Source organism: Sapajus apella, unplaced genomic scaffold (genome assembly GCF_009761245.1).
Source record: "Sapajus apella isolate SASKATOON/1434 unplaced genomic scaffold, GSC_monkey_1.0 scaffold160, whole genome shotgun sequence".
Classification (NCBI taxonomy): Eukaryota; Metazoa; Chordata; class Mammalia; order Primates; family Cebidae; genus Sapajus; species Sapajus apella.
In genome coordinates, this window is record NW_022437100.1 from 1554849 (window position 1) to 1566823 (window position 11975).

An 11975-nucleotide genomic window follows, 5' to 3' on the forward strand; every position below is an offset into this window, starting at 1 on the left:
ACCGCAACCTCCGCCTCCTGGGTTCAGGCAATTCTCCCGCCTCAGCCTCCTGAGTAGCTGGGATTACAGGCACGCACCACCATGCCCAGCTAATTTTTTGTATTTTTAGTAGAGACGGGGTTTCACCATGTTGACCAGGATGGTCTCGATCTCTTGACCTCGTGATCCACCCGCCTCGGCCTCCCAAAGTGCTGGGATTACAGGCTTGAGCCACCGCGCCCGGCCGACATTTGGATTTTTTTTTGTTTGTTTTGTTTTGTTTTTACTTTTAAGCTTATTAATAATGCTGCTGTGAATATTCATTTAAAGGTTTTTGTGTGAACACATGTTTTTAATTTTCAGATATATACCTAGTTGTGGAATTTCTAGGTCAGTTTGTGTAGTTTGTTTTTGAAAGTTCATCTTGCTTTAAAGTAAATACCCTCATTTGATTTTTATGGCTCTAGAAGACTTGGCTTTTGGCATAAATTAGTTATCCCTGATACAAACAGGTTTGCCAAAGTAAAAACACGTCAATAGTGGAAGTTTTCCATAGTTGTTTTAAATCATGCTTTTAAAAATCAAAGAAAACTGAGCCAGGCTTGGCACCATGTGCCTGTAGTCCAAGCTATGGGAGTGAGTCCCGTATAGCTCCTGCCTTAGGAAGCTGAAGCAGGAGGATGGCTTGAGCCCAGGAGTTTGAGGCTGCAGTGAACTAAGATCTCACCACTGCATTCCAGCCTGGGTAACAAAGTGAGACCCTGTCTAAAACTCTGCCAATATCATGTCAAGCCTTTTTTTTTTTTTTTTTTTTTTTTTTTTTTTTTTTGAGAGTCTCACTGTCACCCAGGCTGGAGCACAGTGGTACTCTCTTGGCTCACTGCAGCCTCAAACTCCTGGGTGCAAGCAATTCACCTGCCTCAGTCTCCTGAGTAGCTGGGACTACAGGCGTGACAGGCATGTGCCACCACGCACAGCTAACTTTTGTATTTTTAATAGAGACGGTTGGCCAGGATGGTCTCGGGTGGATTACCTCAGGTCAGGCGTTCAAGACCAGCCTGGCCAACATGGTAAACCCCGTCTCTACTAACAATACAAAAATTAGCTAGGTATGGTGGTACGCACCTATAATCCCAGCTGCTCGGGAGACTGAGGCACAAAAATCTCTTGAACCCAGGAGGCGGAGGTTGCAGTGAGCTGAGATCATGCCATTGCACTCCAGTCTGGGTGACAAGAGCTAAACTCCATCTCAAAAAAAAAAAAGAAAAGAAAAGAAAGACTCTCCAGAAAGAGTAATTTACTGTTGGCCGGGCGTGGTGGCTCACGCCTATAATCCTAGCACTTTGGGAGGCCGAGGCGGGTGGATCATGACGAGGTCAAGAGATCGAGACCATCCTGGTCAACACAGTGAAACCCCATCTCTACTGAAAATACAAAACATTAGCTGGGCATGGTGGCGCGTGCCTGTAATCCCAGCTGCTCAGGAGGGTTGAGGCAGGAGAATTGCCTGAACCCAGGAGGCAGAGGTTGCAGTGAGCCGAGATCGCACCATTGCATTCCACCCTGGGTAACAAGAATAAAACTCCGTCTCAAAAAAAAAAAAAAAAAAAGAAAGAAAAAGAAAAAAGAACGAGTAACTTACTGTTAACTGGTGATGTTTTTTCAGTGGTCTTTTTCCCGCCTTTACATCTAACACTCAACATCATTATCATTTGCAAGTCCATGGTGGCTCCTGGGTTAGATGGCCCTGTTCCTCCACCTGGCTGCTCTTCCCTGACTGTGCTTCCCCTACAGGATATGATCCACATCGCAGACACCAAGGTCGCCAGGCGCTATGGGGATTTCTTCATCCGTCAGATCCACAAATTTGAGGAGGTGAGAGATCTGAGAGAAGGTGGGCTGTTGGCTCAGGACAGAGCTTAGGAACTGAATGGGGAGTTTAACATGTTTTCATTTTTATTTTTTTATTTCTTTATTTTGAGACAGAGTCTCACTCTGTCACCTAGGCTGGAGTGCAATGGCATGATCTCAGCTCACTGCACCCTCTGCCTCCGGCTTCAAGCGATTCTCCCACCTCAGCCTCCCGGGTACCTGGAATTACAGGCCCATGCCACCACACCCAGCTAATTTTTGTATTTTTGGTAGAGACCAGGTTTTACCATGTTGGTCAGGCTGGTCTCCAACTCCTGGACTCAATGATCCGGCCCGCCTCAGCCTCCCAAAGTGCTGTTTTTCATTTCTGTTGTTAAGAAAGCCTACTGCCCTCCAGCCTGGGCAACAGAGCAAGACTCTGCCAAAAAGAAAAAGAGGCTGGGCGCAGTGGCTCATGTCTCTAATCCCAGCACTTTGGGAGGCCAAGGCAGGCCAATCACTTGAGATCAGGAGTTCAAGACCAGCCTGGTCACATGGTAAAACCTCGTTTCTACTAAAAATACAAAAATTAGCTGGGCATGATGGCTCGTGCCTGTAATTCCAGCTATGTGGGAGACCAAGGCAGGAGAATCACTTGAACCCGGGAGGTGGAGGTTGCAGTGAGCAGAGATGGTGCCACTGCAAAAGAAAACCCGAGGTTGGCCCTTTAAATTTTCAAGCTAGACTGGCTGGCTGCTTGGGGTTTGGGGAATGGGGTTGGGCCTGTAGGAACTGCTGCATCAGCCTTCTCCAGAGCATCTCTTTCCAAGATCTCCCTCTGCGGGTGGCCAGCTCTCCTCTCCCTCCCTGGTATTTCCTAATATGGGTGGATTCACTGCCTGCTCTTGCCCATCCCTCCCCACTTGGCATTGTTTTCCAACTTAGACAGGTCTGGCTAGTTCCTGCAGCCTGGAGGACAGGAAGCTCTGTTTCGACATACTTGGTGCATTCCTTATCTTGCCCTAGGAGAGGTCTTGTGGGTCAGGCCAAACACTGTAAGGGTGTGGGTATCTGTGGCCATTGCTAGGGCTACTGGGTCCTGGTGCTTTGAGTTCTCCAGCAGAGGTCAGGCTCTTCCTGCAGGATCTTGACAGCCCTGCTGCTCTTTTTACTTTCTGGCTGTTGAGATCACATCTATCAGGGGAGTGGGCTAGGGCTGTCTTCTAACAAGGATCCTGTTCCTTGTGAAAGGAGAAAGCTTCTGTTTCCCTAACTGAATTAGTAACCTTGAAAAGTCTGGCCACTCTGAATCCTTTTTCTGTCAGATGGGTAGAGCAGTGTTGGGTATGGGTTTGTTGCGTATGAAGGGCAGGTAAAAGAACAATCTGTGTGAACTGTGCAGGGCCATGTGAATGTCACGGCTTTGTACACACATAGTGGACACCCACATCAGAGACTGCCTTTCTTGGTTTCAGAGGAGCAGCTGGGAATCTGACCTAGTGATCATACACACTGTGTATGGGGTTGGGGAAATCCCTGTATATAACTTTGCTTTTCTTTCTCTTCTAGCTTAATCGAACCCTGAAGAAGATGGGACAGAGACCCTGACGACATTTACACACATCATTCAGGAGCCTGTTTTGATATATTTTAGGCAGGAAGTGTTTCTGCTACCGTGAAACCTTTACCTAGATCAGCCATCGGCCTGTCAACTCAGTTAACAAATTTAGGACCGAAGTGTTTCAAGTAGATCTCAGTAAAGGATCTTTGGAGCCAGATTTGTCATCTCATTATTGTAGGGAAGACTCTGTGGGTTGTGGCAGTAATATGTCGTTTCCCATGTGTCCTGATGCTTTCAGGATGCCTCAGTTATTAGTGCTTAAATTGAATTCTTTTCTTTTCTTTTTCTTTTTTTTTTTGAGATGGAGTCACTCTGTCTCCCAGGCATGATCTCAGCTCACTGCAACCTTTGCCTCCCAAGTTCAAGCAATTCTCCTGCCTCAGCCTTCTGAATAGCTGGGATTCCAGGTGTGCGCCACCACACTCAGCTAATTTTTTTATTTTCAGTAGAGACAGGTTTTAACATGTTGGCCAGGCTGGTCTCAGACTCCTGACCTCAAGTGATTCGCCCACCTTGGCCTCCTGAAGTACTGGGATTACAGGTGGGATTATAGACATGAGTCACTGTGTCCGGCCCCAAAGAAATTTTTAAAAAGCAGCTTCTAAGTCCAGACATTTGTAAAGCTCTTGGTATCTTTCCAAGCTGTCCTTCATCTCTTGCCTTGGAGCCTATTGATTGGCCCAGTGCCAACCAGGGCTCCTTAACCACCAGTGCCTGACTACCACATGGTTCCCTGGTGCAGGAAGGGTGCTGTGCACTGATTCCTCCTAAAGAATGTCTTATGCTTTGTCCCCCATACCCTGATGTTTGGCGATGGTGGCTTAGAGGAACTCAGACTCAACTGGGCAGCCCCTTGGGTTAACGTGTTTGAAATTCAATGCCAGAGCTTCGTAGTTCGTGCGATAGTTCTCTATCATTAAAGTTATGCCAGGTCAAAGTGTGTTGTGTCTGACATGGCCTCTTGGCACTCTTGCTGTGAGACAGGCCAGTGCAGGAGCCCGGGTCACACAGACCCAGTGTGTATGAGTGCCTGGCTTGGGGCCATCTCCCAGCAGCCTGGTCCAGGCTCAGCAGCAGTGTGGGGCAGCCAGCAACCCCTGTGAGGGGGCAGGCACAGCTGGACTCTGCCTGGCACCACTTGCGGAACACACAGCATTCATCAGCTGTGGCCAGCTCAGGATTTTTATTCCATCAGCGCAGAAGAACCAGGTTCATGATCCTCCCCGTGCTAAGGAGAGCAAGGGCTTTGTTACTAGGGAATGGGGTGCTCTGGGTGGTGCCAGTTTCCAGAAGTTTCTGCACCAGCAAGAGAAAGGAGCAGCAAAGTGTGTGGGCTTGGACTTCTCGGACCTAGGTCTGAGTCCCGACTACCCATACCAGCTGAGCCAAGTTACGTCATTCTCAGTGCCTCACCTTTCTCATCTCTCAAATGGGGTTAGCACCTGCCTCCGAATTGTTCTATGCACCAAATTCAGTAAAGTTCACATGCACCTGGTGGTACTGTTTGATAACGGGAGGAAGGCCTTAGCAAAACTCCAGAGAGGACCTGTGTAGACAGTGTGGAGGCCCATTCACAGAGGCCAAGGCCCTTGTCCAGCCACGGAGGAGCTGGGCCCCATGCACAGTGGCGGCAGCAGGCAAGAGGGGAGAATTCGAGAGATGGGGAGGCTGCAGAGGACAGGACCTGGATGTGGCAAGTGAGCGGGAGTAGAAGCTTTAGAGAAAGGAAATGCCCAGTTCTGAGGCGCTCTGAGATGGGGGTGGTTGCTGGAGCAGGTTGGGACTGGAGGGGGTAAGTGCAAGTGGGTAGGGAACAGGAGGGGTGTGTGTGTGTGTGTGGTTTTTTTTTTTGGGGGGGGACCAAGTTTTGCTCTTGTTGCCCAGGCTGGAGTGCAATGGCGTGGTCTGGGCTCACCATAACCTTCGCCTCCCAAGGTTGAGCAATTCTGCCTCACCCTCCCAAGTAGCTGGGATTACAGGCATGCACCACCACGCCCAGCTAATTTTGTATTTTTAGTAGAGACGGGGTTTCTCCATGTTGGTCAGGCTTATCTCAAACTCCCAACCTCAGGTGATCCATCCACGTCAGACTCCCAAAGTGCTGGGATTACAGGCTTGAGCTACTGCGCCTGGCCAGGAACAGGAGTTTGGGGAGCCTGTGGAACATCCAGGTGGAGGTGCCCAGGGCCTAACAATTTGGGCAGAGGCAATAAACAGCTGGGGCTGGAATCCTGGTCTCCAGGCACCCAAGCTAGAGCTGCTCCCTCCTCAAGACAACCTCCTGGTGGGTTTCACACACTTCTTTCCACACAGCCCCCCACTCTGCTGCGTCTTTCTCCCACACTAGATTGTGAGCCCAAGATTGGGGGGGGGAGGGCACTTTTCCTCCTATTATGGCCTTGATGGCCTTGACCGTAGGTGACTCCTGATGGCCTCATCTGGGAAGTGAGGCAGTGGGACCAGCTGCTGTCTGGGGGTTGCAGCCTTGCAATCTAGAATTCTGAGTGACATCCTAAGGCTCTAAATGGGTCAGGAGCTCTGTGAGTGCCCGAGGACAGAGGCAGCACTTGGGAGCTATGACTGTTCGGGTTAACTGATTCCACTGAATGAATGGTGAATGCAAGAGGAAGTAAGTTAATAATGATTGAATGTAGCAATATCAGTATAGGAATAAGGCTGGAGTGTGCCTTAAATCCTGTCTGGAATGTAGTGGCACAGATGAATGGATGTGTTCTCCAGCCAGCCTTTAGCCAGGGAAAGCCGTGGCTGTGCCCGTGCTGGCTCTTGCCAACAGTGGCCTCCCGTCCCCACCCCCAGCCTGCCCTGCAGACGATATGGGCTGGTGTGCGCTATGGCTGGGATCAGGAGCCCGCCTCCGCTGTGGGGGAAGGGCACCAAGAAGAGGCTGAGAGGGAGGCAGGGGAAAGGTCCAAAGCCTGATCAGCAAGTTCCTCAGATTTTGCCGAAGGAGATGGTAGGAGAAGCAGCAATTTGTCTTGGTTCCTGTGGCTCTACATTCCTGTCAAGCCTGCAGCTGAAAACCTGGTTTTTCTTTATTTCTGGCCCCACCCTGCCCCTATCCAGCCACTTGATTAAGATCAAGTTTCCTCCTTCATGCCCTCATCCCACCCCTACTTTTTTCCTGGGGCCAGTAGATCCTGGGAGGGTGGACTTCACTCTTTATTCATGGTTGGGAAGTGGAAGGGAGTCTAGATTCAAGCCCTGACGCTGACCCTTAAAACTGGAAAATTCCAGCGGGTTGTGGTGGCTCATGCCTGTAATCCCAGCACTTTAGGAGGCTGGGGTGGGCAGATCACCTGAGGTTGGGAGTTGGAGACCAGCCTGACCAACATGGAGAAAACCCATCTCTCCTAAAATACAAAATTAGCTGGGCGTGGTGGCGCATGCCTGTAATTCCAGCTACTTGGGAGGCTGAGGCAGGAGAATCAGTTGAACCTGGGAGGCGGAGGTTGCAGTGAGCCAAGTTGCCATTGCACTCCAGCCTGGGCAACAAGAGCAAAACTCTGTCTCAAAAACAAACAAAAACAGGAAAATTCCAGGCACTTGGCTTAACTTCTCTGAGCCTCTGCTTCCTCATCAGTCAGATGTGAGTAATTCTCCCCTACCTGTGCCTTTCTAAGTCAGCATAGGCCCAGCACAGTGGCTTATGCCTGTAATCCCAACACTTCGGGAGGCTGAGGTAGGAGGATCACTTAGGCCTAGGAGTTTGAGACCAGCCTGGGCAAGATAACAAGACCCCATCTCTGCAAATAAATAAAATTAGCCAGGCATGGTGGTGCGTGCCTGTAGTCCTAGCCACTTGGGAAGCTAAAGTGGGAGGATTGCTTGAGCCGAGTTCAAAGTTACAGTGAGCTATGAACACACCACTGTACTCCAGCCTGAGCAAGAGCAAGACCGTGTCTCTAAGTAATAGATAAATCCAAGCATATCGAACTCGGGTATGATATAGGCGTTGGAATGACTCATATCCATCCTGAGTGTATCGTATCGCCTGGGGATGAGTTGTGCTCTCTCTAACCCTTGCTCTACTTAGAGGAAAGAGCAGCTCACTCCCAGAACTTCAACACAAGTCTCACTTGCTAACAGGAAGAGCTCCCTGGCTCACAGCACCACATACATAACACGTCCTCAGGTAGCTGGGGGACAAACTGGCCTCTTCCGGTGTCTGACAGCCCCTTCCTTGTCACTCGGGCCTCAGAGAGAGGCAGCCTTCCTGTGTCAGGAAGGCTCAGAAACCATTTCCCATTCTGCCTGCTTTCGCCCTGCAGGGCAGACGAGATTGATACTGAGGGGTAGTAGGGAGGGCTTTAGCTCCCCTGCCCCAAATAATCTCCTGGCACCCCCTAAACCTACACCCGAATCATAAACAGTGGGCTTGCTATGCAGAGCAAATTCTAAGTCAAGTCCTAAAGTCTTCCCTTTCTTCCTGCCAAATTTGAGCTCCTCCTGCAGTGACAGGAGCCCAACTATTAGGGCTGTGACTACTGCATTAGCATCCAAACGTCGATCCTGCCGACCTGCTGGAAAAATCCCGGCACCAGTAATTGTTGAAGCTGCAGGGGAGATGGGAAGTTCCTAGATGGCCAAGGCTGGAGGCCTTGGGGGCTTTCTGTCCAGCAATGGCCTTTGGCTTCCTGGATCCGGGCCTCAGTGCAACCGGGGCCTCCAGGGGCTGCGGAGCTGGGGGTCCCAGCCATGCTCTTGCTCACCAAACTTGCAGGAAGATAACGAATGAATTTGCAGTGAAAACCAGCATGCACTGGTGAACTGGACACAGTGCTGCCTCCATACACCAGAAGAAAGTTCTTTGTGCAGTCAGAAAGAGCTAGACCGAGGCCAGGAGCGGTGGCTCACACCTGTAATCCCAGCACTTTGGGAGGTCAAGGCAGGTAGATCACCTGAGGTCAGGAGTTTGAGACTAGCCTGGCCAACATGGCAAAACCCTGTCTTTACTAAATACAGAAATTAGCAGCATGGTGGTGGGCGCCTATAATCCCAGCTACTCAGGAGGCTGAATCACGAACCCGGCGGGTAGAGGTGGCGGTAGAGCCGAGATTGCACCACTCGAGCCTGAGGGAAAAAAAAAAAGGCCAGGTGCAGTGGCTCATGCCTGTAATCCCAGCACTTTGGGAGGCTGAGGCAAGCGGATCACCTAAGGTCAGGAGTTTGAGATCAGCTTGACCAACATGGTGAAACCCCATCTCTACTAAAAATACAAAAGTTAGCCAGGCATGGTGTTGCATGCCAGTAATTCCGGCTACTCTGGACGCTGAGACACAACGATTGCTTGAACCCAGGAGGTGGAGGTTGCACTGAGCCAAGATCATGCCATCGCACTTCACCCTGGGCAATAAGAGCGAAACTCCATCTCAAAAAAAAAAAGAGCTAGGCTGAGTCCTGACTGTACTTGTTTTTAGTTAGTTCTGTTCGTGTTATATTCATTTTATTTTTATTTTTCAAGCATGACTGCAAGTTTTGACAGCTGTGTGGTTTTGAACGTGAGACCCTTGTCCTCATCAATAAATGGGGATAATGGGATAGCTCCTAGCTCATAGAATTGTGAGGATTCAATATGGTATGTACCTTAACAACAAAAACACACACACACACACGATGTCTAGAGTGTGGTTAGAGCTCATAAAGTTACATAACTATTATTAATGATGTCACAGTCCAATGAAGAGAGACAGGTATGCATAAATACATGCCACACAATGTGAGCAACTGTTCAAATGCCACCTCCTTCATGCAGCCCTCTGGGCTGTCTCTCAGTCCCTGGCAGGAAGTGAGAGTCTCCTTCTGGAAGCCTTGTAGCCTTCTGCCCATCTCTCCTTCACATCCCTTCCCTTGTCTTTCTGTGACTGTTCATTGTGATAGGTTTTGTGCTTTTTTTTTCGAAAAGGAGTCTCACTCTGTCACCCAGACTGGAGTGCAATCTCAGCTCACTGCAAACTCTGCCTTCTGGATTCAAGCAATTCTCCTGCCTCAGCCTCCCCAGTAGCTGAGATTACAGGTACCCGCCACCATGCCCAGCTAATATTTGTGTATTTTTAGTAGAGACAGGGCTTCTCCATGTTGGCCAGGCTGATCTGGAACTCCTGACCTCAGGTGATCCTCCTGCCTTGGCTTCCCAAAGGGCTGAGATTACAGGTGTGAGCCACCGCACCTGGCCTTGTGATTGTTTATAGAGCTTCTTCCACACTGGTCTGCCAGTAGTAGACATGTGGAAATTCCTCTGTAAAATTAGCAAGGCTATCCCCTCTGGTTCCCCTCTAAGGGTGGGATTCTGTGAGAAGATCTGAAGTTGTGGCTTCTGTCTGGACACAGGGAAGGCTTCAGGGAGGGGGTGATGTCTGAGCTAGGTCATAAAGCCTGTGGACCATTTGGAACAGCAGCCATTTCAGGAGCAGTCAAAAGGGGAGAGAGCCTAGCAGGCTGAGACCCTCTTGCCCAGGCCCAGGCAGATTTTCCAGCAAGCATCCAGAAGCACAGAGTGTGGGGCAGCTTGATGGGGGGCCCCGCTCCCCTCCTAAGTGCCTCTACAACCCTAAGCAAACACCCTGCTCTGTGGGCTCCAGTCTTGCCTCTCAATGCACTGAGGGGGCTTTGCTAGATAAGGGTCCCTGCAATTCTCTTGCCTCAGCCTCCCGAATAGCTGGGACTACAGGCGAGCACCACCACGCCCGGCTAATTTTTGTATTTTTAGTAGAGACAGGGTTTCACCATGTTGGCCAGGATGGTCTTGATCTCTTTTTTTTTTTTTTTTTGAGACGGAGTTTCGCTCTTGTTACCCAGGCTGGAGTGCAATGGCGCGATCTCGGCTCACCGCAACCTCCGCCTCCTGTGTTCAGGCAATTCTCCTGCCTCAGCCTTCTGAGTAGCTGGGATTACAGGCACGCGCCACCATGCCCAGCTGATTTTTTGTATTTTTAGTAGAGACGGGGTTTCACCATGTTGACCAGGATGGTCTCGATCTCTTGACCTCGTGATCCACCCGCCTCGGCCTCCCAAAGTGCTGGGATTACAGGCGTGAGCCACCGTGCCTGGCCAGTCTCGATCTCTTGACCTCATGATCTGCCTGCCTCAGCCTCCCAAAGTGCTGGGATTACAGGCGTGAGCCACTGCACCAGGCCAGTTCGGATATTTCAGTGGCTTCTTTGACTTGCCTCCTCGTGGAGCCCCAGATATCTCTGAGTTTTTCCCAGCTCAGACAGCACCCGCCCAGTGAGAGTGAGCACATGTCCTCTCTGTTCTGGAGGGTTTTGTTGGAGGGTAATTCGCTTTTGGGGTAAGGAGACAAGCCCTCTTGCCCAGGCCCAGGCGGATTTTCCAGAATGTGTATCTGCTGGGGCAGGATGGCCTGTGAACAAAGGCTTGGAACAGCTGTCTGTCCTCAGGCATAGCTGGGATTCCAGGAGACCCAGGCCTCACCCGGGCGGACAGGGCTGGGGCTCAGGGTGCCGTCCTGGCATGCTCAGGGCATGCCTCTGGCCCAGGAAGGATGGAACACCATGAAGCAACTGCCACTCCAGCGGCCAGCGCCTTCCACTGCCCCAGGCCCCAGCTCCAGAGGTCCCACAATGCTTCCATTGTCCACTCTTCTGCCCAGCTGCCTCCTAGGGAGCAGCTCAGAGCCAAGGGCCTGGGCAGGGCCCTGATTGCTGGGGCACCGCCTGGGGAGAAAAGCAGAGTGGTCAGACTCACAGAACACAGCCATGGAACTCGGAGAATTCCACCCTAAAAATCCTAGAATCTGGCAGTTAGAGACACTTAGAAAAATGCAATGCTAGGCCGGGCACGGTGGCTAAGGCCTGTAATCCTGGCACTTTGTGAAGTCAAGGCAGGCAGATCACAAGGTCAGGAGTTCAAGACCAGCCTGACCAACATGGTGTAACCCTGTCTACTAAAAACAAAAATTAGCTGGGTGAGGTGGTGCATGCCTGTAATCCCAACTACTCAAGAAGTTGAGGCAGGAGAATAGCTTGAACCTGGGAGGCAGAGGTTGCAGTGAGCTTAGATTGTGCCACTGCACTCCAGCCTGGGCAACAGATAGAGACTCTGTCTCAAAAAAGAAAAACAGAAAAATGCAATTCTAGAATTAGAAGACCACAGGTGCTCAGGCTCCACACTGCCCAGCCTGGAGCAACAACAGCCTAGTTCACATATTCCCACACCCTTATCTCATTTTCTTTGTTTCACTATAAAAAATTATACTTTGACCAGGCACAGTGGCTCACACCTGTAATCCAGTACTTTGGGAGGCCTAGGCAGGCAGATCACCTGAGATCAGGCGTTTGAGATCAACCTGGCTAACATGGTGAAATCCTATCTCTACTAAAAAGACAAAAATTAGCCAAATCAGGCATGGTGGCGCATGCCTGTAATCCCAACTTCTTGGGAGGCTGAGGCAAGAGAATCTCTTGAACCTAAGAGGCAGAGGTTGCAGTGAGCTGAGATCTTGCCATTGCCCTCCAGCCTGGGCAACACAGCAAAACTCTGTCTC

General features: G+C 50.5%; 1 protein-coding gene across 2 annotated transcripts in view; it reads left to right on the top strand.

Moving 5' to 3' along the window:
* Positions 1 to 3608, top strand: part of EIF3L (eukaryotic translation initiation factor 3 subunit L) — a 33969-nt gene extending 30361 nt beyond the window's left edge. For both annotated transcript variants that reach the window (XM_032266763.1, XM_032266764.1), the window contains 2 exons: positions 1774 to 1854; positions 3400 to 3608. In XM_032266763.1, coding sequence (XP_032122654.1) covers positions 1774 to 1854; positions 3400 to 3438 — 120 coding nt within the window. In that variant the 3' untranslated portion in view covers positions 3439 to 3608. The remainder of the gene's footprint in view (positions 1 to 1773; positions 1855 to 3399) is intronic.
* The last annotated feature ends 8367 nt before the right edge of the window (positions 3609 to 11975 follow it).